This window comes from Schistocerca cancellata, chromosome 2 (assembly GCF_023864275.1).
Source record: "Schistocerca cancellata isolate TAMUIC-IGC-003103 chromosome 2, iqSchCanc2.1, whole genome shotgun sequence".
Lineage (NCBI taxonomy): Eukaryota > Metazoa > Arthropoda > Insecta > Orthoptera > Acrididae > Schistocerca > Schistocerca cancellata.
Genome location: NC_064627.1, coordinates 1,106,100,859 through 1,106,127,038, shown reverse-complemented (window position 1 = coordinate 1,106,127,038; position 26,180 = coordinate 1,106,100,859). Strand labels below are relative to the sequence as shown.

The window sequence follows — 26,180 nt, the reverse complement described above, 5'->3', positions numbered from 1 at the left end:
CATAAATCACACCTCCATGGCTCGGATGTGAAGCAGTCAGGCTATCCAGACCAAAGTGTCTTCGGCTCTCTGCTGCGTCAGTGTTACGTACACGTCTGGCCCCTCTGGTTGTAGACACCACTGGGTAACCACCTCGGCGCTTTGGCATCAGTACTCACTGAATCATCAGACAGCCTCTGGCTTGACTGTGCCCAGTGGTTTGACTTGACCTGCTTCCTTGTTTTCTTGCATTAACCGAGGAAGGTGTTTTAATTTTACCCAGCCGCGCGACGGTATTCTGATTTCTATATTATTACGAGGGCTGTTGCGAAACTAATGCCCCCTATTTTATCGGCTTCTTTAGGTGGCCGAACCGTATTATGTTGGTAAAATAATCACAATCACCATTAGTGTTCTGCCCGGAGAGTTACAATGGCTCACTGTCTCTTCTGTCGTCTTCTTCAGGTGCGTGTAGTTTCCACTTCCCTATCGTATATTATCTTGTATCTCCTCCTTCCTCTCAATTTCCTCTCACAAATTAGTCCTTCCAAAGCGTCTGTTATCAAGCACTCCTATCTCAACGGATGTCCCGTCCGGTTCTTCTTCCTTTGTCTTATGACTTGCTCCAATGTTCTCCTAGCACCCACACTTTCTAACGATCTATCTTTACTCACACTTTCAATGCAACTTGTCCTTTCTTTTCTCCCACACATCTACATCTTTTTTCATCCTCTCCGTGTCAGTGTCCATGTTGTGCTCCATAGAGACCACACTCCAGACAAAACACTTGCCTGCCTTTTCCTCAGAACTTTATCTAGTTTGCCACCTGACGATCTCATCCTTCTATTGACTGCCTCTTTCAATATAGTAATGCAAGTTTTCACCTCCTGGTGACATCTCAAATCTTCAGTGATTGCACTTCCAGGACATTTAAATGGTCCTACTTGGCTAGTAATAACCTGACCTGCCTTAATCTTTGCCAATCTGCTTCTTATGCCAATCAACATACTCTTTGTTTTTGCTGTACTGATTCTTATGCCATATTCCACACAAACTTCATTCAAATCTCTTTTGCATTTTATTAATAGTTCGTTCGCTTTCTGTCACTAATACCATCTCGTCAGCAAATCTCATACATTCTGGTCTCCTCCCACCGACACATATTCCCCTTTTCCCAGCTAAGAAAGCCTTTCGTAATAATCTCTTTCAGGTATAAATTGAATAACAAGTGGGAGAGACAACAACCTTATCTAACGTCTCTTCCAATTCCTTCTGACATTTCATTTCCAATCCATATTCTGTTGTAAATATGAATTCCGTACCTGACGTCTCTCCTTCAATCTACCTTTTTCCTTTTCAAAATACCCACTTGTTCCGTTGACCTCCGTCGAAAGCTTTTTCCAAATCAGCAGAAATTTCTATAACTTTGTAAATAAATATTTCCCGTGTGATCCTTGAGAGTCCCGTAACATCACTTGTTCCTTCTCCTCTTCTAAATCAGAAATGTTCCTTCCCAATCCAAACATCCAATTTGCCGTAAAGGCTTCTATGAAGCATTCTCAGCAATATTTTAGCTGTATGAAAAATTGTAGTCCTGAGATTTTTACATTCTTTGGTATTCGGTGTAGTAACATTTTTTAATATTCCCGTTAATACCCCATTAGTTTCGTTGCCTTGCAACAGATGGCAGCAGCAGCCGGAGCGTTCAAAGACGGCGCATCGAGGTGCGTATACGAGATATGTCCCTGGACTCCTTACTGCTAAACAGATGGTGGCAACTGAAATGCAACGCCACTTGCAGTAGGCGTAAGTAATGTGAGACTGTGGATACTGCGCTTCAGTAGTGCTGAAATGGGTGTTCAAGACAATGCTCATTTGTCATACCTCATAACGAACGGCATCTCGATCAACGCATACGTGATGATAGGCGGATTACGGCCAAGGACTTCTTTGCAGAGTTGAATGAAGGCTGTAATGCCTTAGACAAGATGTTACGAAACCTCGCTTACCGCGAATTGTGTTCCAGACAGTCCCTGTGGCTGCTTAAAAAAGACCAAATAAATCATCGAATAGAAATATTCCTGCTCCTGCTGAACATGAGACTGTGCCTGACATTTTCTGGACACCATCATCACTGAAAATGAGGCGTGGGTCACCACTACAGGGAGGAATCCAAGAGACGGTCTGTGGAGAAACGACTGCGAATTGTGCTTCAAAGAAAGAGTCAAAGCCATCTGTAGGCAAACTGATGTGTACAGCCATCCGGGATAGGTATTTTTTTTTTCTTCTTCTTCTTCTAGTGCAGCTCTAAATGCAGAACGCTACAGTCCGACATTGACTAGACTTAAAGCCCAAATTTTCACGCTCAGGTCAGAGGAGGCGAAACTTCCGGCTGTACCATGATAACGCCAGACGCCAAATCCTACAATAGTTCTGCAACGATGTAACTCATTTGCAGACCTGGCTGAACTGTTCTACCACATTCACCCTACTGTCCTGTTTTAAGTACGTTCAGACCTATATTTCTTTGGGGCTGTGAGAGATGGAGTACTTTTCCAACATTTTCCAGACTCATATGTTGTCGTCATAGCTGTGCAACTGGCTAGTCTCAACTGGCTCACTTTTTTCACCAGCGTGCGGTGCAGGATCTGGTTCATCGTTGTCAAAAGTACGCAACAAAAATGGATGACTGTGTAACAAGCAGACAGTATGTAGCTCTATGTAGCCGTGTAAGTGTGCTTCCAGACTGGACCTACTGTAAGCTGCCGTACGCCACATCAAGCAATCTAAAATAAGCAAATAAGAACAAATATGCCCACACCTGGAATCTGACGATCCATTCTCACGCAACACGCTACTCTCCACACAAGATGGACTGCTCTCTTATTCCGTATTGTATGTAGACACTATATGTAGCCAGGGAGCGCTGAAAAGCAATGCCTCCAAATTTTTTATGTGAAAACGTATAAAACAAACTTTGTCGACGTTCGACATCTTCATTATTCGTGCCTATATGTTTGCAGTTCTATGCCGCTAGAGGGCTCCGAATTGTAGCGTGTTACCTGGCGGTGCGTGACGTAACTATGCGTGTGCGTGAGTAGCAATGTGCTGTAAACAAATTTGGAATTCGAAGACACCGTCCACACGTGGATCATCCTCTCCTTCTAAATGATAATGCCAGACCACACATGAGCCCTGCCACATCTCCGGTGTCAGGCGACTTGCCACAGTTCGCGCGGCTTCCCCCGTCGGAGGTTCGAGTCCTCCCTCGGGCATGGGTGTGTGTGTGTGTGTGTGTTGTCCTTAGTGTAAGTCAGATTAAGTAGTGTGTAAGCTTAGGGACCGATGACCTCAGCAGTTTGGTCCCATAAGAACTTAGCACAAATTTCCAAATTTTTTTCCTTGATTTCACTTTCATGTCATCGATTACTCTCCATACAATCTCGACTTAGTCCCATCCGATTTTCATATGTTTCCAAAACTTAAAGAACACTTTCGAGGACTTCGCTTTGATAGTGATGATGCGGTGCAAGCATAGGTGAGAGGTTGTCGCCCCGCCAACAAAATAAAACTTTCTGCACTGAAGGTATCAACAAACTGGTCTGTCGTTGAGAGGCATGTGTTCACCGACAGGATGACTATATTGAAAAATAAATATGTAAACATGAAGAATAAAGGTGTAGAATGTTAATAACGTTTGTTTCATTTTAAAAAACTTTAAGAGTTTTCGCTTGGAAAAATTAGTCTCATGCATTACTTTCAGCACGCCCTCGTACATTTGATTTGGTACTCTTTTACTACCGAAAATATACAGTGGTCGACATTTAGTTTTGCTTTTTTTGTCGTTCTAGTATGCAAAGAATCGAGCCCTGACTGCCAGGCACGCAGATCTTTCTGCACCATGTATTAGGTTTCCTCGCTCTTCTGTAACCTGTCGTCACTTTCTCATTAACAGGCTTTACTTCTTTTCCAGTTTCGCATTTTCTAGTTAAAGGTTAAAGCACAGTGTTATAGAGGAATTCCCTCTCTTTCTCATGCTTCTGCTTCAACTGGAAGTGTTTGAAGCACTGACATTTTAATTGAACTTCATAATCTGTATTTGTCAGGACTTGATTTATTACGTCGTTTTACCGAACTGTTTTTCTTCTGTCTTCGATCGAAAACCGTGTGGTGCTATAATTTCAGTTATACTTTAATGCAAAATTATTAAGCTGTTGAGAATTATCACAAATCTGAACACTTAATTGTACTCTTACTGAATCTCCGGTCAGTAACTTTACGAAACTGTTTTATTCTCACGCGATTTTCTACTTATGAAAAAGCTAAGGAAAGTGTTTATTTCTATTTTAAATCATACCAGTAAACCCCATATTCTTTAAATAATCGAATTCCCACGCATAAAACGTCTAGTTACTTTACAAATGATTTAATGTTTTTTACGACGTTAAGCATGTAAGCGAGAGGAAGTTTAGAAAATGTTTGACATTATGCTCAAAGTTTTCTGGAAGACGCTAAGTGCTCTCATTACCAAACACTGGACGAATGTGGTCTGCGTAATTTGCGCTCTATTTCCAGCAAAAGCAACTTTTTCACGCATCTCCATGTTCATGACCTCGTATGTCCCGAACTGTGTGTCGCACAATGATACATTTTTGCAAGTACATTTAGTGCTACATATTGACAGTGTCTGAAAAATGTGTTGCGAACACAGTCGGTTGTAAAGAAGTAATAAAACGTCATGCCTGATGCTGGAGTTTTACTGCATGAACAAAGAAAGTCCATTTATCTTTTGTGTGTGTGTATAGGGGGGTGAGATTGGGGGGGGGGGGGAGGAGGAGGAGGTGAGAGAGAAAAACTTTCGTTTAGGTTTGATGTGTGAAGTTTGTTGGAAGTCGCTAAATACTCTCATTCTCAAACACTGAGTGAACGAAGTCTGGGTACTTGCGCGCCGTGAATTACGTTACCGCAAGACAAACACAGAGTTCTAATTGTAATACTTACCTTCTTGCGTTACACGTTTAATTTAAGATTACAACTTTTATCATTGCAGCATTTAAAGTTTTTGTATTGGGTCACTAGTTTCGCGATATATTGTCAATCAAATTTTTGTTGCACCTGGAAAACGTTAACAGGCAATCTGCAATTGATATTGGGTTCCGATTTCATCACTGATTGTTGTAATAGTCCCAGAAGAACGAGCAATGCTCAATGGAAAGTCGAACGACAGTTCTAACATTTTTCGTGGGTGAATTGTGTTAAAAAAAGGTTCAAATGGCTCTGAGTACTACGGGAGTTAACATCTGAGGTCATCAGTCCCCTAGAATATAGAACTACTTAAACCTAACTAACCTAAGGACATCACACACATCCATGCCCGAGGCAGGATTCGAACCTGCGACCGTAGCGGCCGCGGGGTTCCAGACTGTAGCGCCTTTAACCGCTTGGCCACCACGGCCGGCAGTCCCCTAGAACTTAGAACTACTTAAACCTAACTAACCTAAGGAATCACACACATCCATGCCCGAGGCAGGATTCGAACCTGCGACCGTAGCGGCCGCGGGGTTCCAGACTGTAGCGCCTTTAACCGCTTTTCCACCACGGCCGGCAGTCCCCTAGAACTTAGAACTACTTAAACCTAATTAACCTAAGGACATCACACACATCCATGCCCGAGGCAGGATTCGAACCTGCGACCGTAGCGGTCGTGCAGTTCCAGACTGAAGCGCCTAGAACCGCTCGTCCACTCCGGCCGGCGAATTGTGTTCCAAAAATGGTTCAAATGGCTCTGAGCACTATGGGACTTAACTTCTGAGGTCATCAGTCCCCTAGAACTTAGAACTACATAAACCTAACTAACCTAAGGACATCACACACATCCATGCCCAAGGCAGGATTCGACCCTGCGACCGCTCGGTCACTCCGGCCGGCAATTGTGTTTCCTTATGAGTCTTCAGCTTTTATTGCAATTACTTTTACGTGGTTATTCTGGTTGAGGTTAATCTGCAAGAATATTCATGGCTATTTTCCAGCCTTCGCTGTTTCTAGTGACAGGTTACCAATCGTGTGACAGGACAATAATTGGCTCTTTTGCTTACTTGTGCCCAGTACTTTACAAGCCATTTGTGGCTGGACTCGCAAAAGCTGTGTGTGCTTGAATTGTGGTCATTTGTTCCAAGTTCGTGTCCACTTACAACCATGGCACGCAAGGTGTACGCTTTTCTATGTTTACGAAGATTGCGTGTCCACATCCATCTGTGAACTTCCTAACGTTCCCGATTGACTGCCAAAAGGTTTAGAATAATAATGCAGCCGAAATTTCGATTTTTCGCACCGCGCCTTATTCATAAGGGTGATCTGTTTTGGCAATGGAGATGTTACAACGAAGCTTAAGCCGCGTAATAACATTGGGTCAAAAATATTGGTTTTGTGGTAATCTTGGTCACTGTAAGATGATTTGTAAATCAATGTATTTTGTTTTATCTTTTTTGACGCAATGGGCGACAGAAACCCTTCGTCTTACTGACCAGTCACGTCTAATGTCAACACAGGCCAAGTAGATTGAAGTATCGCCACACGCTATTCTGACGGTGCATTCACATGGTCAACACTGTAATCCCCTGACTGGCGAAGTTGACGCGAACCCGTAATTTGCATTCGGTTTTCTGGTATTCACTTTTAATAATAAAAGAATTACTTTTTCCACTTATCAGCGTAGGCCTAATTATCTGGGTTTGCTGGCGATCCACCCGCGGCAAGGGGACTCCTGGGACTAGATAAGATTGAAATACAACATTTAAAAAAATTATTGCTCCATCAAAAATTCAAAGTGAATACAATTTATGTCAGAAAATAACGGAAAAATTTACAATACTCAGGAAACTCAATATTAAACGCCTAACACGTTTGAAAACAGTGCAACTGGAATATGAAAATAAAGGTCGTAGTCTCAGTAGAAATGAAATGATGGTATGCCATTACTGGATGGGAGAATCTTTCTGAGGTTTCTCGGTCGCCTTGGGCAAGTCCTTCTCTTTGACGCCTCTTTGGCGACTTGTTCGTCGATGAAGATGATATTAGGACAACAGAAATATCCAATCGTCGCTCGAAGAAAATCTCTAACCCGTCCTCGAACCGAAGCCGCAACCCCACGGTCTAAAGGCAGTGATACTATCTTTCCTCTTTCGGCCGTTACATGACATCTGTCAGAGTTTATCGGCAAGGGTAAAGTGCCGTATTTTCAGATCGTGCATTAATTCCAGGTAGACAGATATTTGCTCCGTGGACACTGCTGCCGATGAGGATACTAGCTGAACTCCTTGTATTTCCGCATTTTAGTGCCCTGCTAACCTCCAACCCTACCAGTCGTGTTCCGAGCTCGCAACTGGTTTTTTTTTCTTAATATCTTACATTAAAATATTACACTTTTCTGCGACCATGACATAAGCGTAGCAGCTGTATGGTAAGCGGTTCGATATTTTATTGTTATTTGTTAGTGTTGTATCATGTTTAATGAAACATGTGAGTAGCTTTTAAATGCAGCAATTCATTAAGCGTTTCGATAGCTCAGCTATGTCATACAGGTGCCTAATTTTGGATACTGCTAGGGTGCCTAATTTCGGCTATACGAAAACTATGTCCCTTTAAAGATTTTGCTTGGTTGAAATATTATAATATAACATCAAAACGACGGCTGTAGGTGTTTCATTTCATTACGTTGCTTCAAAATGTCCTCGGTCTACAGCTCAAGACAAACCAAAATGTAAGACGGCAATTTCCAGAAGAACATAAACGTGGCTAAAATGAGTAGGCGGTAAAGAAAATCGAGATGTGAATCATCATCTGATGAGGATACCAAAATCTCTGTTTCCCTTTTATCGAGCGATGACGAAGACTGCGCAGAGGAGGAATGGATCTATTGTTCCGTCCCACACCGGGAAGATAAATCGGTAGAAGACTGTGTGAAGTGCTTGTGATGTTTGCGTTTGGTACATGATCGGGATACTGGGACTGAGGAACACGACTGGAAGACGTACAGTTGTCAAAACTGTGGGTGATAGTCTCAATGTGGTTGTAAGTTTATAATTATTAAAATCAAATTTCGATATCTCAACATTACTTTTAGTAGTAAAACAATACTCTTATAGGTACAGAAATTACCTTTATTTCTCGAACACATGCTGAAAATGCTGTAAACAGCTTTCTTTTAGCAAATACTGCCACTGCTATGAACATGTAGAAATGAAAACAAATAATGAACTGGAAGCACGAGGTGTAATGTGTTTAGTTTATTCCCTGAGCTAGAGAAAAATTAAATTTGGATGTTGCATTTATGCCACATATGTTCTGAAAACGATAACAGAAATCGAAACTAGCTGTACTGAGTGAACTATCGGAGTTTTGCTGATAGTCAGCAGATTTCGATATAAAAAGCAGCAACTAAGCCTACTATGAAATTTCTCAGTGTAAACTCCTTTTTGTATCAGGTCAAAAAAGGATGAATGTCATTAGCGACCGTAATGTATTACCAATATTTCGATTCCTTGCTCTCGAGTATTCTCTTTCAAAAACTGAGGTGTTTTGAAGTTGATTGTAGGGTATGGGAGAGAGACAAACAGCAATGATTCTATAATCAGAGGGAAAAGGAAACAAATCTCTGCTGTTAATCAGAAGTGACGTAATTATGAGTCTTAGAGAAGAATATTTTATTATTAATATTTACACTGAAGCAGCACAGTTCTATGGCAATTCACTTTAGCAAAAAAAGCATTGGTCATCGGTGGCAGTTAAAATATATCAGTCTTATGCCTAAATAGAAAACAATACTATTTTAATATTTTTATTACCCTGCTCTGCTGGGGATATCGTATACTAATTGTGTGTCTTGCTACACTTAAGCAGAGCTTAAAAAAATATTGGTTTAGCATTATTATAATTTATAAGCACTCTTAAACTACGGCTGGTAAAATAGTTTCTTGGCGGGTATCAGTGCACAACTGGTACCTAGCATAGTCCGACACTACAGCAATGGTAACGATCCCATTGCCATGGCGTCTTAGCCGTCACTGAAGGCGATGCCCAGGGCTATGCCAGCCACATTCGTTGAACGCTCGACAGCAGAGTAGGCCGTGAGGACCCTGCTGTTGTACCAAGGGTAGAAACCTGTGCTACCGAAGATGATGCTGAAGGTGTAGCTGTAGCCGTTGCTTGAAGTCTCGTACTCTCTGACTGGGATAGCGGCGCCGTTTGCAGTTGTCACGGCGATACGCAGCTCCTGGCCGAATTGGACGCTGTCGTTGAACGATCCTGAGCCTACTAGAAGGGTGAACTCGTCTTCTGCATCGGAGGCCAGTCCTGTCTGGTACACCAGGACCTGCAAGTTCTCTGAATATGTCCCGCCTGGCCAAAGACCTGCAGCACAAAACAAACGATGGAGTAGTGATATTTAAAAAAGAAAATTGGGACTATTTTGCTGTGTAAAGTACACTGCTTGACAATTGGTAAAGAACCACTGACACTTGCTAAGGAACAACTGACCCTTGGTAGAGAACAACTGACACTTGCTAAGGAACAACTTGCACTTGTTAAGAAACAACTCACACTTGTTACGAAGCAACTGACACTTGTTGAGGAACAACTAACACTTGTGTTAAGGAACAACAGACACCTATTAAGGAACAATTGACAGCTGCTAAGAACCAAATGACGCTAGGTAACAGCTGACATAAACAATTGACACTTGTTAAGGAACAACTGACACTTGCTAAGGAACAACTGACTCTTGCTAAGGAACAACTGACACTTGTTAAGGAACCACTGACACTTGGTAAGGAACTCCCGACCGGTAGAGGGTGGGACAGGCTAACTGCAGCAAAACCTGTGCACAAACGTTTTGTGTACATTCGACAATTCATGCAGTACAGCGTCTGTCTAATGCTATAATGGAACCGATTAGTGCATCATTCCGTGTGGTATGGTAGCATGTCTGCAAGACATCATTTGAGTGCCTACGGTCGTCGACAAGCAGTTGGATGGCTCAGAGCTGGTGAAAGTGTTACTACAGTGGCCACAGCAATGGGTGTGTCGAAAAGCGTCATCTCGCATTTGAAAAAACGCCACTGAAGGTGAAAATGCCATGCAAAAGAATGCTGACAGTCGTTGATCGATCATCGATAGGTAGCCTTAGTGGCGAAAAGAAGCAGACATCTCACACCTAGACAGATCGGAGCAGACATTACAACCGCTACCAGTACAAGTGTCTATACCACAACCATTTCGCGGTGATTAAATCAGGCAGAAGTGTGTGGTCAGAAGATTGTTACATGCATCCCACTTCAGCCACGCCATTGTCGACAAAGAGTCTGTCCATGTGGTGTTCATGTTGGTTATCATCAGCAACAGTGGTGCAGGGTGATATTCTCCAACGAATCCCATTTCACTGTGGCGAGTGATTCCGGCCACCAGTTAGTATGGAGAGAGAAGGGAACACCTTACATACCGTACATACCACAGACTACTCATGAACATCATCGGTATGGCCTAGGCGTTATGGTGTGGGTAGGCGTTATGAACAATGGGGTACTCAGCTTGATATCTTCGCGCGAGGTACCGTTACAGCACAGTAGAATTACAGGGAGAGTATTCTAGGTCATGTCCGTCTGTTAGGCGTGCGGTAGTTCCAAACTTTCTGTTTCTGGATGAAAACGCCAGCATACATAGGACCGTTGAGGGATCAGACACACGGGAAAGTGAAGATATTAAAGGTATGGAATGGCCTGCATACTCTCCAGACCTAAACCCTAGGTACCATGCCAGGGATGCTCTTGGCATATGTGTTTCGCTATGAACAGTGCAAGAACTGAAACTGCTTTGAGAGGGGAGTAGGACAATATCCTCCAAGGACTCCTCAAAAATTGCCATCTTGAACAATAGGTGCAAAATATGCATTAGTGCACGAGGAGGGCATATTCCTTATGGAGAGTCCGATGTCAACCTTAGTGTTGGGAGTCGAACCCGCATCGAACACGAAAGTTATTTATGTTTGTTATTTTGCTTTCTCGTGTGGTGATATATGAACTAAACGTCGTTATAAATATATCACTCCACCTCCATTACGTATGTACTGCGGTTCACGCCATCTATCATTGCCTGTGATTATTCCTCTCAAAAACGTCTTCGCTCCTTAGCAAGTGTCAGGCAGTATACAGGGTAGTCCATTGATAGTGACTGGGCCAAATATCTCACGAAATAAGCATCAAACGAAAAAGCTAGAAAGCACGAAACTCGTCTAACTTGAAGGGGGAAACTAGGTGGCGCTATGGTCGACCCGCTAGATGGCGCTGCTATAGGCAAACGGATATCAACTGATTTTTTAAAAATAGGAACCCCCATTTTTTGTTACATATTCGTGTATTACGTAAAGAAATATGAATGTTTTAGTTGAACCACTTTTTTCGCTTTGTGATAGATGGCTCTGTAATAGTCACAAACGTATAAGTACATGGTATGACGTAACATTCCGCCAGTGCGGACGGTTTTTGCTTCGTGATACATTACCCGTGTTAAAATGGACCGTTTACCAATTGCGGAAAAGATCGATATCGTGTTGATGTATGGCTATTGTGATCAAAATGCCCAACGGGCGAGTGCTATGTATGCTGCTCGGTATCCTGGACGACATCATCCAAGTGTCCGGACCGTTCGCCGGATAGTTACGTTATTTAAGGAAACAGGAAGTGTTCAGCCACATGTGAAACGTCAGCCACGACCTGCAACAAATGATGATGCCCAAGTAGGTGTTTTACCAGCTGTCGCGGCTAATCCGCACATCAGTAGCAGACAAATTGTGCGACAATCGGGAATCTCAAAAACGTCGGTGTTGGGAATGCTACATCTACATCGATTGCACCCGTATCATATTTCTATGCACCAGGAATTGCATGGCGATGACTTTGAACGTCGTGTACAGTTCTGCCACTGGGCACAAGAGAAATCACGGGACGATGACAGATTTTTTTGCACGCGTTCTATTTAGCGACGAAGCGTCATTCACCAACAGCGGTAACGTAAACTGGCACTATTGGGCAACGGAAAATCCACGATAGCTGCGACAAGTGGAACATCAGCGACCTTGGCGGGTTAATGTATGATGCGGCATTATGGGAGGAAGGATAATTGGCCCCCATTTTATCGATGGCAATCTAAATGGTGCAATGTATGCTGATTTCCTACGTAATGTTCTACCGATGTTACTACAAGATGTTTCACTGCATGGCAAAATGGCGATGCACTTCCAACATGATGGATGTCCGGCACATAGCTCGCGTGCGGTTGAGCGGTATTGAAAAACATATTTTATGACAGGTGGATTGGTCGTTGAAGCACCATACCGTGGCCCGCACTTTCACCGGATCTGACGTCCCCGGATTTCCTTCTGTGGAGGAAATTGAAGGATATTTGCTATCGTGATCCACCGACAACGCCTGACAACATGCGTCAGCGCATCGTCAATGCATGTGCGAACATTACGGAAGGAGAACTACTCGCTGTTGAGAGGAATGTCGTTACACGTATTACCAAATGCACTGAGGTTGACGGACATCATTTTGAGCATTTATTGCATTAATGTGGTATTTACAGGTAATCACGCTGTAACAGCATGCGGTCTTAGAAATTATAAGTTCACAAAGGCACATGTATCACATTGGAACAACCGAAATAAAATGTTCAAACGTACCTACGTTCTGTATTTTAATTTAAAAAACCTACCTGTTACCAACTGCTCTTCTAAAATTTTGAGCCATATGTTTGTGACTATTACAGCGCCATCTATCACAAAGCGAAAAATGTGGTCCAACTAAAACATTCATATTTCTTTACGTACTACACCAATATGTAATAAAAAATGGGGGTTCCTATATAAAAAAACGCAGTTGATATCCGTTTGACCTATGGCAGCACCATCTAGGGGGTCGACCATAGCGCCATCTGGTTTCCCCCTTCAAGCTAGACGAGTTTTGTTCTTTCTAGTTTTTCGTTTGACGCTTATTTCGTGAGATATTTGGCCCGGTCACGATCAATGGACCACCCTGTATATTGATGGTGCTTCAACATCGCATCTTCAAGGGCGCGAACTCTACAGGGAAAATTTCCGCGTTTCGTAAGGATTGTTTACGGAATGTGTCAACAAAAGTCTTCTGCTTTTTCCTGTTCATATCCCGTGTCTTCACAGGATCGGCATTTTAATCTGGATTTGGAAGTATAGATGGCAGAGAGTGACCGGATGCCCACCTGTCGGCACCCCTTCAGTCTCGGGTCAGAATGTGTTCCACACCTGTCTGTGTGTTGTAATGTCTTCTGTGAAAGTGTGAGAACGTTTCCAAAGCTTTTGTAAATCGTGTACCTGAGGCGTGCCTTGAGTACCAGCCCAGAATTCACCCAGTCGGATGAAACCGCCTAAAATCCACAACAGGTGGCCGGCCCTCCGGCCCTAATCACTAATCCGCCAATTGGATGCGATCCGGAATCGTCATAGCTCCCAGCATCCCGGAAGCTGCATGCTAACTCGCTTCCGGACGGGTCTAGAGTATAATACGTAATAAATCGTCCGGTTTGTTACTGTTTCTTCGTAAGATCAGCATGCCCTCTCCCTACCCACTTTTCAGGGAATCTCTGATTCACGTGTTGAAGAACCTCAAGCCCAAAGTGAGGTAGGTCTCCATCACCTTGGAAGCACATCTGTTAACGAATGAAGTGCTTGCCGGGATTGGCTATGCAACAATCTAAGTACCGGTAAATGTACTCCACTGTCAGAGGTATCAGAACAATTTCCGCTTACAACTTTCTACGCGGTCGTTCCTGGAGTACGGTCCCTTACCTCATGTAGATACATTCTCCCTTCTCTATTATCCCTGAAGGTTCGTATCATCACCGCAAAATCGTCCTGTACTGTGAACCTTCAAAGAAATTCTTCATTATACTTTTACAAAATTACCTGCAAATAGTTTGTTTGTTATTGGTTTTACTTAGGTTCACATCAAGCTTGTTTCGACATTTTTGCCATTTTCAAGTGTTTCTCTTGAAATTACATTTATAGATTCGAATTTTATCTTATATTTACGTCTAGATGGAGTGACGTCCATAAACCATCTTGGAACGTAATTTTTTTTATTTACTACGTTGTTAATATAGGCACATATGTATCATATGTAGAAATTTCGATTGCTTTCTATTTTTTTATAGTTGTCAGATGTCATATCGTTCCATTGACGCATTAAATTATATCTTAGACAATCAGAGATATTTTTTGCCAGAGATATTTTGCGTTGTTTAGGCGCGCGACCTTAAAGTTGTCAATTGTATTTTGTTATCATTTTGTGTTGATTCTTTTTTCTTTTTCTAGTATGTTAATATAGTTTTCCAGATCATTTTTATGTTTAAGGTCCATTTACTCGTTTAAGATGTCATTCGGATACATACTTGTGTATGCACAAATTTCTAGTTATTCCAGAGTGTTCATGGTTAGACCTTTTGATATCCTATTTAGAATTTTCAAACCGTTTTCGATTGTGTTCACTCTAAGGTTTTTATTTCCGAAGTGTGGGCAAAAACTTGAAAATTCTACATAGAATAGCAAAATGCCGAAGCATGAACATTATGGAAGAGCTAGAAATTCATACAAACACAAATAGATAACCAAACGATATTTTAAACGAACAAATGGACCTCAAACAAAAAAAAAAATCTATAAAACTTTATTAACATATTAGAAAAACTAAAGGAATGCAGGCAACACGGTAAAATATTTTTGGCACAAAATATCTATGACTACCTAAGATATAATTTACTTGTGAACATAATGCATCAATGTAACGTCTGTCATTTGACAACTTTCAAAAAATAAAACGTAGTTTCTATAGAAGGTAAATTAGTGGTCTACATTAGCAATGTAGTGTATAAAAGAAATTGCATTCCGAGATGTTTTATGGGCGTCAGTCCACCTAGACGTAAGCATAATAGAACATAAAAACCTTGTAGTACTGTTACATAAACGTAAAATAAAATAATATATAAATGTGCTTTCAACAGGAACACTTGGAAATTACACAAATGACGAAACAAAACTGTCTGACGTCATTGCCTAACTACTTCGCTGGATCTCTTTAGCAGGCAGAGATAAGCTGTTGTTAGCTAAATATGTAAAAACAACAATAAGGAATAAACTACACTACTGCCCATTAAAATTGCTACACCACGAAGATGACGTGCTGCAGACGCGAAATTTAACCGACAGGAAGAAGATGCTGTGATATGCAAATGATTAGCTTTTCAGAGCATTCACACAAGGTTGACGCCGGTGGCGAAACCTGCAACGTGCTGACATGAGGAAAGTTTCCAACCGATTTCTCATACACACACAGCAGTTGACAAGCGTTGCCTGATGAAACGTTGTTGTGATGCCTCGTGTAAGGAGGAGAAATGCGTACCATCACGTTTCCGACTCTGATAAAGGTCGGATCGTAGCCTATCGCGATTGCGGTTTATCGTATCGCGACATTGCTGCTCGCGTTGGTCGACGTCCAATAACTGTTAGCGTAATATGGAATCGGTGGGATCAGGAAGGGAATACGGAACGCCGTGCTGGATCCCAACGGCCTCGCATCACTAGCAGTCGAGATGATAAGCATCCTATCCGCATGACTGTAACGGATCGTGCAGCCATGTTTCGATCCCTGTGTCAACATATGGGGACGTTTGCAAGACAACAACAATCTGCACGAACACTTCGACGTCGTTTGCAGCAGTATGGACTATCAGCTCGGAGACCATGGCTGCTGTTACCCTTGACGCTGCATAACAGACAGGAGCGCCTGCGATGGTGTAGTCAACGACGAACCTGGGTGCACGAATGGCAAAACGTCATTTTTTCGGATGAATTCTGGTTCTGTTTACAGCATCATGATGGTCGCATACGTGTTTGGCGACCTCGCGCTGAACGCACATTGGAAGCGTGTATTCGTCATCGCCATACTGGCGTATCCCCCGCCGTGATGGTATGGGGTTACACGTCTCGGTCACCTCTTGTTCGCATTGACGGCACTTTGAACAGTGGACGTTACATTTCACATGTGTTACGACCCGTGGCTCTATCCTTGAAAAAAAAAATGGTTCAAATGGCTTTGAACACTATGGAACTCAACATCTGAGGTCATCAGTCCCCTAGAACTTAGAACTACTTAAACCTAACTAACCTAAGGACATCACACACATCCATGCCCGAGGCAGGATTCGAACCTGCGACCGTAGCAGTCATACGGTTCCGGACTGAAGTGCCTAAAACCGCACGGCCACCACTCTACCCTTCATTCGATCCCTGTGAAATCCTGCATGTCAGCAGGATAATGCACGACCACATGTTGCAGGTCCTGTACGGGCCTTTCTGGATACTGAAAATGTTCGACTGCTGCGCTGGCCTGTACATTCTCCAGATCTCTCACCAATTGAAAACGTCTGGTCAGTGGTGGCCGAGCAACTGGCTCGTCACAATACGCCAGTCACTACTCTTGATGAACTGTGGTATCGTGTTGAAGCTGCATGGGCAGCTGTACCTGTACACGCCATCGAGTCTCTGTTTGACTCAATGTCCAGGCGCATCAAGGCCGTTATTACGGCCAGAGGTATTTGTTCCGCGTACTGATTTCTCAGGATCTATGTACCCAAACTGAGTGAAAATGAAATCACATTTCAGTTTTAGTGTAATATATTTGTCCAATGAATACGCGTTTATCATCTGCAATTCTTCTTCGTGTAGCAATTTTAATCGCTAGTAGTGTATCTCCACCTAAGTTTGTAAAAGTATAAAGAAGATGTCATATTATGCCATTATGCAAGCTGCGAGCCCAGCAGAGAAGAAGAAAACGTGGAAGGAAGATTCTACTCAAAAGTATTTACAGATAATTGATGTTGATGGGTAACAAATCACACACATACTCGAATTTCGAAAGGAATTTTATTCAGGGTTTAGCTGAGCTTGGGTACCTGCCACCATAACACAGTCTTAGGACTCACAAACCAAACGAGTTGTTCTGTGCAACAGCAGCCTACCCACATTGGGACTCAACAGCTCTGGTCAACTGAAAGTTTATCATTAAGCTTCAGGCTGTCTCTGTATTTACTCCTCTATCTCTCTCTCTCTCTCTCTCTCTCTCTCTCTCTCTCTCTCCCCCTCACACCACACACACACACATACACACACACACACACACACACACACCACACACACACACACACACACACACATACACTTATGCACACTAGAAGGCAGACGAGATTTCGATACTGCCCCTTTTTACATTTCCAACACCATTTCTTGTGTAGGCAGAGGTTGAAAATACCGCTTCAGTTGTAAGGTTCTTCTTATTTAAAGCGCTACCGGTTTCGGGCTGCCGCGCGGGATTAGCCTAGCGGTCTTGGGCGCTGCAGTCATGGATGGACTGTGCGGCTGGTCCCGGCGGAGGTTCGAGTCCTCCCTCGGGCATGGGTGTATGTGTTTGTCCTTAGGATAATTTAGGTTAAGTAGTGTGTAAGCTTAGGGACTGATGACCTTAGCAGTTAAGTCCCATAAGATTTCACACACATTTGAACATTTTTGGTTTCGGGCTCTTATATGCCCATCACCAGGTTATGACACCTGATGATGGGTACATAATAGCCTGAAACAGTTCGTATTTTAAATAAAAAGAACCTTACAACTGAAGCGATGTTTCCCACCTGTGCTATAGTGCTCAGTTGCGGATGTTCCTCCAACAGGATTGTTTGTTCGTGTGAGGGTTTAAGTCGCCACATACCTCCAGAGCTGAAGTTGAAGACCTGCGACGGAAGGATGACAGCGGTGAGTTTAACAGGCAGAGTGAAGCGCCACGTCTCGTTGTGAGGCCCCGAGGTGGAGCTGTAGAGCACGTCGAACGACTTCGGATCGTGGACGGCGATCTCATGCAGAGGGTAAAATTCCGCTGCAAAACGAAACGTAAACGCAGCGTGAGGCTCACTTCAGTTTCGCCCAGTTAAAAATAAGCCAGTGACGTAGGCCACATAAACACTACAGGGTCATTTTTTCCGTGTACAAACTCTATGGCTTGATCAATGAGAGAATATGAAACGAAAAAGGTCTAGTGAACTTCTGTCAGGAAACGCAGGGTTTCCATGCTAGAGACCATTTTTTCAAATGGCTCTGAGCACTATGTGACTTAACTTCTGAGGTCATCAGTCGCCTTAAAACTTAGAACTACTTAAACCTAACTAACCTAAGGACATCACACACATCCATGCCCGAGGCAGGATTCGAACCTGCGACCGTAGCGGTCGCTCAGCTCCAGACTGTAGCGCCTAGAACCGCACGGCCAATCCGGCCGGCTACCATTTTTTTCATTCATACCTTATCGCAGAGACTGCGTTCTAATACGCGCTGTACCGTGCAGCCAGAGTTACAGTGTGCTTGGTCTCCTCTTAGTGGGTGGTACTGTTCCCCTCATATGTCATTACCCAGCGCCCTCTCTTGCCATAGTCATTGGTAATGTTGAGTCAGATTCACATCTCTTGCTGACTCACCTTGTAGTGGACATGATACAGCGTTGTATACAGGGTGATTCAAAAAGAAAACCACAACTTTAAAAATGTGTATTTAATGAAAGAAACATAATATAACCTTCTGTTATACATCATTACAAAGAGTATTTAAAAAGGTTTTTTTTTCACTCAAAAACATGTTCAGAGATGTTCAATATGGCCCCCTCCAGACACTCGAGCAATATCAACCCGATACTCCAACTCGTTCCACACTCTCTGTAGCATATCAGGCGTAACAGTTTGGATAGCTGCTGTTATTTCTCGTTTCAAATCATCGATGGTGGCTGGGAGAGGTGGCCGAAACACCATATCCTTAACATACCCCCATAAGAAAAAATCGCAGGGGGTAAGATCAGGGCTTCTTGGAGGCCAGTGATGAAGTGCTCTGTCACGGGCTGCCTGGCGGCCGATCCATCGCCTCGGGTAGTTGACGTTCAGGTAGTTACGGACAGATAAGTGTCAATGTGGTGGCGCTCCATCCTGCTGAAATATGAATTGTTGTGCTTCTTGTTCGAACTGAGGGAACAGCCAATTCTCTAACATCTCCAGATACTGTAGTCCAGTTACAGTAGCACCTTCGAAGAAAAAGGGACCAAAAACTTTATTGGCTGAAATGGCACAGAAAACGTTCACCTTAGGCGAGTCACGTTCATACTGAGTTGTTTCCCGCGGATTCTCACTGCCCCATATACAGACATTGTGACGGTTGACTTTCCCGTTAGTGTGGAAAGTTGCTTCATCACTAAACACAATCTTTGAAACGAAAGATTCATCTGTTTCCATTTGAGCAAGGATAAAATCACAGAAATCGATTCTTTTAATCTTATCAGCTGCAGACAGTGCTTGAACCAATTTCAGACGATATGGTTTCATAACTAACCTTTTTCGTAGGACTCTCCATACAGTTGACTGTTGAATTTGCAGCTCTCTGCTAGCTCTGCGAGTCGATTTTCCTGGGCTGCGAACAAATGCTTGCTGGATGCGTGCTACATTTTCATCACTCGTTCTCGGCCGTCCAGAACTTTTCCCTTTGCACAAACACCCATTCTCTGTAAACTGTTTATACCAACGTTTAATACACCACCTATCACCATACTTCGTTCGAAATGCACGCTGAACAACTGTCGTCGATTCACTTCTGCCGTACTCAATAACACAGAAAGCTTTCTGTTGAGCGGTCGCCATCTTAGCATCAACTGACGCTGACGCCTAGTCAACAGCGCCTCAAGCAAACAAATGTACAACTAAATGAAACTTTATAGCTCCCTTAATTCGCCGACAGATAGTGCTTAGCTCTGCCTTTTGTCGTTGCAGAGTTTTAAATTCCTAAAGTTGTGGTATTCTTTTTGAATCACCCTGTATAATGGTTCCGTACTCGAATCGAGAGCTTGCCGACATGGTGTTTATTTACGGAAATGCAAATGGCAACGGGCTGCGGGCAACAAGGTTGTATCAGGAGACCTATCCCGGCCGACAACAATCACAGCATTCCATGTTGACAACAGTGTTTCGCCGTTTGTCTGAGACAGGGTCGTTCCAAGAAGTAGGAAATCACGAAGGACATACCCGAAATCTTCTGACACTAAACTTGGAGGAAAATGTGATTAATACTGTGGAAGGCGACCTCCGTGTCAGTACCAGGCAGTTGACCCGCCAGCACAGGGTAAGCCAGCCCATCGTGTGGAACGTTCTTCATGACAATTGTTACTACACTTACCACTTACAGCGTGTGCAGGCCTTACAGCTCACAGCCTTTCTACATCGGGAGCAGATTTGTCACTGGTTTGTTCATCAGGCAACCACGATTCCTGGATTTGTGTCATTCATCCTATTAGCAGATGAGGCTGCCTCTACGAGGAGTGGGCCGGCCGCGGTGGCTGAGCGGTTCTGGGCGCTTCAGTCCGGAACAGCGCGGCTGCTACGGTTGCAGGTTCAAATCCTGCCTCGGGCATGGATGTGTGTGATGTCCTTAGGTTAGTTAGGTTTAAGTAGTTCTAAGTTTAGGGGACTGACGACCTCAGCTGTTAAGTCCCATAGTGCTTAGAGCCATTTGAACCATTTTTTACGTGGAGTGGTATCTTCAACATTCATAACGTTCATCTCTGCGTCTGTGCATGCAGGATCTCCATGGTGTGGTGACAGCGAACGATCAGCATCGGTACAGCAGGAATGTGTGGTTCGGGATAATTGGCGACCTATTTTGGGACCAGTCTTCCTTCCACATCGCTTACTCGTTCACCAGACCTCAGCCAGTGCGATTTCTGGTTATGGCGCCATCTCAAAAATATTACGCATGCAGAGCCCATTCCAGATGTGGAGACACTGGACCATACTGCCTTTGACGCTGTTCAGATGAGCCTGGCCGAACGTGTGTGACAGAACATGCCACGGTGTGTACACGTATTGAGGCACGTGGAAGCCATTTTCAACACGTGCTGTAAATGTGGCTGCATGGTACAGCGCATATTAGACCGCAGTCTCTGTAAAAATTTATGAACGAATAAATGGTCCTTAGCTTGGAAACCATGCACTTCCGGACGTAAGTTCATTAGACATTTTTTGTTCCGTATCCTCTCATCGATGAATCCCTGGAGTTTATATACGGTGGAAAAAATCAGCTGAACACGGGAATAAGTAGGAGGTATTTTGTAAACTGGCTAAGCCACGTGAGACGTTAGTTTCTTCCGGTATATACAATGTTCAAATGACTTACGCGAGTCCATCCGGGTGGGGTCGTCGACATCCGCCGATATTCTGACAGGATCACACCCTGCAAGGCAAAACAGCTGCAAGTAAGCGTTGTGCAAGGGAACTTAGTACCTCATAGAAACTCCGGGAAGACACACACACACACACACACACACACACACACACACACAAATACACAGTAAACACTAGCGCCCTCACGAACCAAAGATGACGGACATCAGAAATTACCAATAGTGAAATTAATAATCAACGGGTGAGGGAGCATAAACTCGGCCCTTCTGTTTTTTGACGAGGGAGAGAGCCGTATTCCACACACAATCTGAGCAAAAACCACTATCTCTATTTATACGGTTACTTGCTAATTTAATTTCAACAGCTTCCTTAATAATACTATCCCAATGACAAGACAATGTTCTGCGATGGTAGATTTGCTCAGCTGTTGTAAGCTTGTGTGTGCCGCTTATGCTCGGTACATCAATCCTTCACAGTCCCGATGGTCTGACTAATATGTGACATGCCACGTCTGCAAGGAATACGCTAGACGCACGGCTTACGCAAATCAAGATCACCTCTACGGAACCTAAAAGGATCCTGATCTGAGACGGTGGAATCCACCTCTCTCTCTTTCCAAAAAACACAGAGAGTTAATGCTGCGTCACCTGTTGATTATCAATTTCACCATCGATAACATCCGACGTCGGTCATCTTTGGTTTGTGATGGCGCTAGTGTTTACAGTGGTTGCGAGTGTTATCTTTCAGGAGTTTCTCTGAGAAACTCAGGTTTTAAATTCCCTTGTGCAGCGCTGACTTGCTTCAGTTATGCCCTGAAAATGGCAAGGTGTGTTCCTGTCGAAATATCGGTTGTTGTCGACGACATCACCCAGCTGCATTTCTGTAAGTTATTTGTACAGGATAAGTCATTCCTCGAAAATTCAAAAGAAGCTCAAATACAGAAGAACTACTGAGTTTGAACGATTTGTTTTCATTGAACTGAATACTGGTGCCAATAATAATCTCCTGTGTTCTCAGTTGTTCTGATCAGTGGGGCAGTGTGTGCTGGATGACGAGCCACTCTGAGAGATTCTGCGACAGGGAAGCTCTTCTTCTTCAAGTACTAAGCCAACCTTCTAACTTTCCTTCAGTGACGAGTTCCATAAAGTTGTACGTTTCGCTTCGGTGGTGTTCCCCAGAATATGCCGTTGTCCTGTGTTTGATGGTGGTTATTACTTCAATATTTTTATCAGGATGACAAGATGCGTCTTCAGTGGCCAGATCTTGTTTCGCATGCAGTGTCAACTCCAGTTTTTATCTCTTCATCATTCTCTCACTTACATGCAAGTAACGATTTCAGGTAATCTGTTTTGGCGACTCTCTGAGGAATATTCCCATCCACATTGATAATTACCTTGTATTTCCTCTTTTTCTTAAACACCGTAATTTTTCTTTCGTACAAACTGACGAAACATATGAACCCCATGAAGTGTGACTAGGAAAAGCCATAACAAGACAACTAAGCGATACCCTGTGGGAAAGGACAAGGATCCATAAGTTCGTCATCTATGGATAGCACTGTCAGCTGTGAACGGAAAGTATAGCATATCAATAAACACCTAAATTTAAGAAGAAGCAACCTATAAAAATGCTTCTGGAAACGAAGCTGAGGTAGGACTTTTCAAGATAAAACCAGGACGAGAGAAATGAAGGGAATAGGAATGGGAAAAAACTATGTGTTGCTATAGAGGAGAAGCTATTATTGTGATTTTGTCACTTGAGGAGGTATTCGGAGATCAGGCTGCCACAAATAATTTGGTTCTCTGTGAAAGATATGAGGTAGCCCAAGGAAAATGAGGTGAGGGAAAAATAATCTATCTGATCAAAAGTATCCAGACAGCTGTTAGTGGACATTATAGTGGGGTGTGTCCACCGCCCTTATGAGAGCTTCAGTTCTGCTGGAGACACTTTCAGTGAGACGACTGAATGTTTATTGAGGACTGGCAGGACGTTCTTCCACAAAAGCGGGAACCAGAGAATGGTTCAAATGGCTCTGAGCACTATGGGACTTAACAGCTGAGGTCATCAATCGCCTAGAACTTAGAACTACTTAAACCTAACTAACCTAAGGACATCACACACATCCATGCCCGAGGCACGAATCAAACCTGCGACCGCAGCGGTCGCGCGGTTCCAGACTGAAGCGCCTAGAACCGCTCGGCCGCAACGGCCGGCTTTTAGTAGAGAAAACTAGTAAGGACGCAGTTCCGACATTATACTCGTTTACTTGTTACGCAATACGGTAGGTTTTAGTTGCTCTGCACTTTGCAATAAGCCAGCGGAGACCGCGCGATTGGTAAACAACATAATAAGTCTTACCTCAAAGTAAATAAATGACTGTCTAACGCAGTGCAAAAAAATACTTCCTGCCAGACGCAAATCTCGAACCCTGAGTCACAGGCGCAAAGTCGCCCATGTGGGCTCAGAGCCATGCCGACCGGAATACTTGAATTGGAATGATCAGGTGCGACAGACAGATAGGCTCAATCATTGCACGTGTGGTGAGGTATGTCATGTGGTGACGTCACACTGTCAGCACTAGTCATCCACTTTTGAGGTACTTCACGAAATTTGCGACCCCATGTGTCTTATATTGCCGGCCGGGGTAGCCGAGCGGTTCTAGGCGCTACAGTCTGGAACCGCGCTACCGCTACGGTCACAGGTTCGAATCCTGCCTCGGGCATGGATGTGTGTGACGTCCTTAGGTTTGTTAGGTTTAAGTAGTTCTAGGGTACTGATGACCTCAGAAGTTAAATCCCATAGTGCTCAGAGCCATCTGAGCCATTATATAGACGTTGCCTACCGCAGCGCCATATTCTGCCTGTTTACATCTCTCTTTATTTGAATAAGCAGGCCTATACCAGTTTCTTTGGCGCTTATACCGCATAGATATTTTCACCTTTTTATTTAATTCTGGAGCCATATCCTGAAATTTAGAAACCTTCAAAATTTTAAAAGCGTTAATATTGCGTATGTTGACATGGCATGCAGAAACTGATGGGTTACGTTTGTAGCCGAAACACTCAGTTCTGAAGATGGTTTGATGGAACCGAAACTAGTCACAATTTTACAGATACATGCAATCCAGACGGTCGATATAAAATACAATACGTCAGTTTTTGCAACCTCAAAGTCCTTGGAGGATTAGTTGAATGAAATGAACAGGGTCGTGAAAAGATATTATAAGATGACATAATATTTTATATACGGTACTGCAATGGTGGTTGGTCGGCTTACTTTAGATGACGCTGCGTGAATTAATTACAAAATGAGACACTGGAAGTGGTAGACGAGTTTTGCTTTTTGGTCAGCAAAAAAACTTATGGCGGAAAAAGTAAAAAATATGTGAAAAACGACATTTCCAAAGCAACAGAAGCTTTTGTTAAAAGCGAACTGCATTAAACCCGAATATTACTGTATGTGTTACTGCGTCTGTTCATAACGTATTTGTGTGGAGTGTAGGCTTAGCGTTTTATGAAGATGAAATAGTGACAGTAGCAATAGAGACAAGGTGAAAATAGAAACTTTTGAATTTTGGTGTTACGGAAGAATGTTGAAGATTAAATGAGTAAATCGAGTCACTAACAAAGAGGTATTGAATCGAATTTGAGAAAACAATGTTGTGTGGCACAATTTGACAAAATTCAAGAATGATTCGATAGGACAACGCCAGAGGTAACAAGATAAACTTAATCTGTCAGTGGAGGGAGGTGTCTGCGGTGGGGGAGAGGGGGGGGGGGGGTTGGTGAGATTGTGAGGGAGCCCAAAAGTTTGCTACAGCAAGCAGCTTCAAGTGGATGTAGGATGCAGCAGTCATCCACAAAGTTTACACAACGGTCGGGAGAGCCGTGTTGTGACGAAATACCCCGACACATACCTGGGCGTCGTAAGCTTTTCTTTTTTCTTTTTTGAAGTTGGACAGGGTAGGCTAGCGTGGAGATTCGTATCAAACAAGTCTCCGGACTGAAGACAACAACACTCATAGTTAACGGATCACTTTGCTTACCAAAGCACGTAGCTAGCAGCATCAGAAGGGAGATGGACCGCTGGTACATGCTGGCTGCTGCTCAGATGACGCCGACGAAATACAGGGTTTCGTCACTTCGTCGTTTCTTATATAGGTCGTGAGACACATTCATTCAGGCACTAGTTGGCGTCGAATATCCCAACCTGGAAAACATCGCAGCCTTACCGGTTGCGTGTTCATAGCGGGGCGTGTAGTGTCCGCTGAGGTAACTATTTTGCGTTCTCAGCGACAGGTGTGCGTCCCGGTGTCGTTAGCACCGAGATGGTATTCAGACGGCAGCTGCAGCATTCAGTAACATCCGGCACACGTGCGGAGCACTTCCGTTCTATCCTGTCGCTATTGCTTCACCCACATACCAGGACGTACAAAATAACAAACACCGCTCCACTTATAATTCATTCATTGCGACTATACTTTCTTATATTACATTATGTAGTAGCGAAAAAGATCTATCTATTATTATTATTCTTTCTTTTCTCAGACGTTATGTCTGGTCAAAAATGGAAAGTGACGCGGACCTTGATCAAGCGTGACTTCCTTTTAACTGTACGGTATACGTTACATTGCATTTAGGAACTTTCGGGTAATTGAACATGTATCAATAATTACGGATTTCTGTAGTTGTATATATAAGTTTGGATGTAGCTGTATTGCGTTGATGTACTGGTGGATATTGTGTGGTATGACTCCTGTAGTTGATAGTATAATTGGTATAATGTCAACTTTATCCTGATGCCACACGTCCTTGACTTCCTCAGCCAGTTGGATGTATTTTTCAATTTTTTCTCCTGTT

At 43.3% G+C, this 26,180-nt stretch overlaps 2 protein-coding genes across 3 annotated transcripts in view; one reads left to right on the top strand and one right to left on the bottom strand.

Moving 5' to 3' along the window:
* Nucleotides 1–26,180, top strand: part of LOC126163122 (adenylyl cyclase 78C-like) — an 812,464-nt gene that overhangs the window by 525,733 nt on the left and 260,551 nt on the right. The window lies entirely within an intron of this gene.
* Nucleotides 8,658–25,503, bottom strand: LOC126163124 (uncharacterized). Its single transcript, XM_049920049.1, has 3 exons — nucleotides 25,367–25,503; nucleotides 17,823–17,987; nucleotides 8,658–9,387 (listed from the first exon to the last, which is right to left on the bottom strand). Exons 1-3 carry the CDS (start codon nucleotides 25,413–25,415, stop codon nucleotides 9,032–9,034), a joined length of 570 nt encoding a protein of 189 aa, XP_049776006.1. The 5' UTR covers nucleotides 25,416–25,503; the 3' UTR covers nucleotides 8,658–9,031.

Coding starts and splice junctions, on each gene's coding strand:
- LOC126163124 (XM_049920049.1), bottom strand. CDS start 25,415: ATGTACCAGCGGTCCATCTCCCTTCTGATGCTGCTAGCTACGTGCTTT. Junction 17,988..25,366: donor GCTGCTAGCTACGTGCTTTG/GTAAGCAAAGTG, acceptor TTCGTTTTGCAG/CGGAATTTTACCCTCTGCAT. Junction 9,388..17,822: donor CTTCAACTTCAGCTCTGGAG/GTATGTGGCGAC, acceptor TTTGTGCTGCAG/GTCTTTGGCCAGGCGGGACA.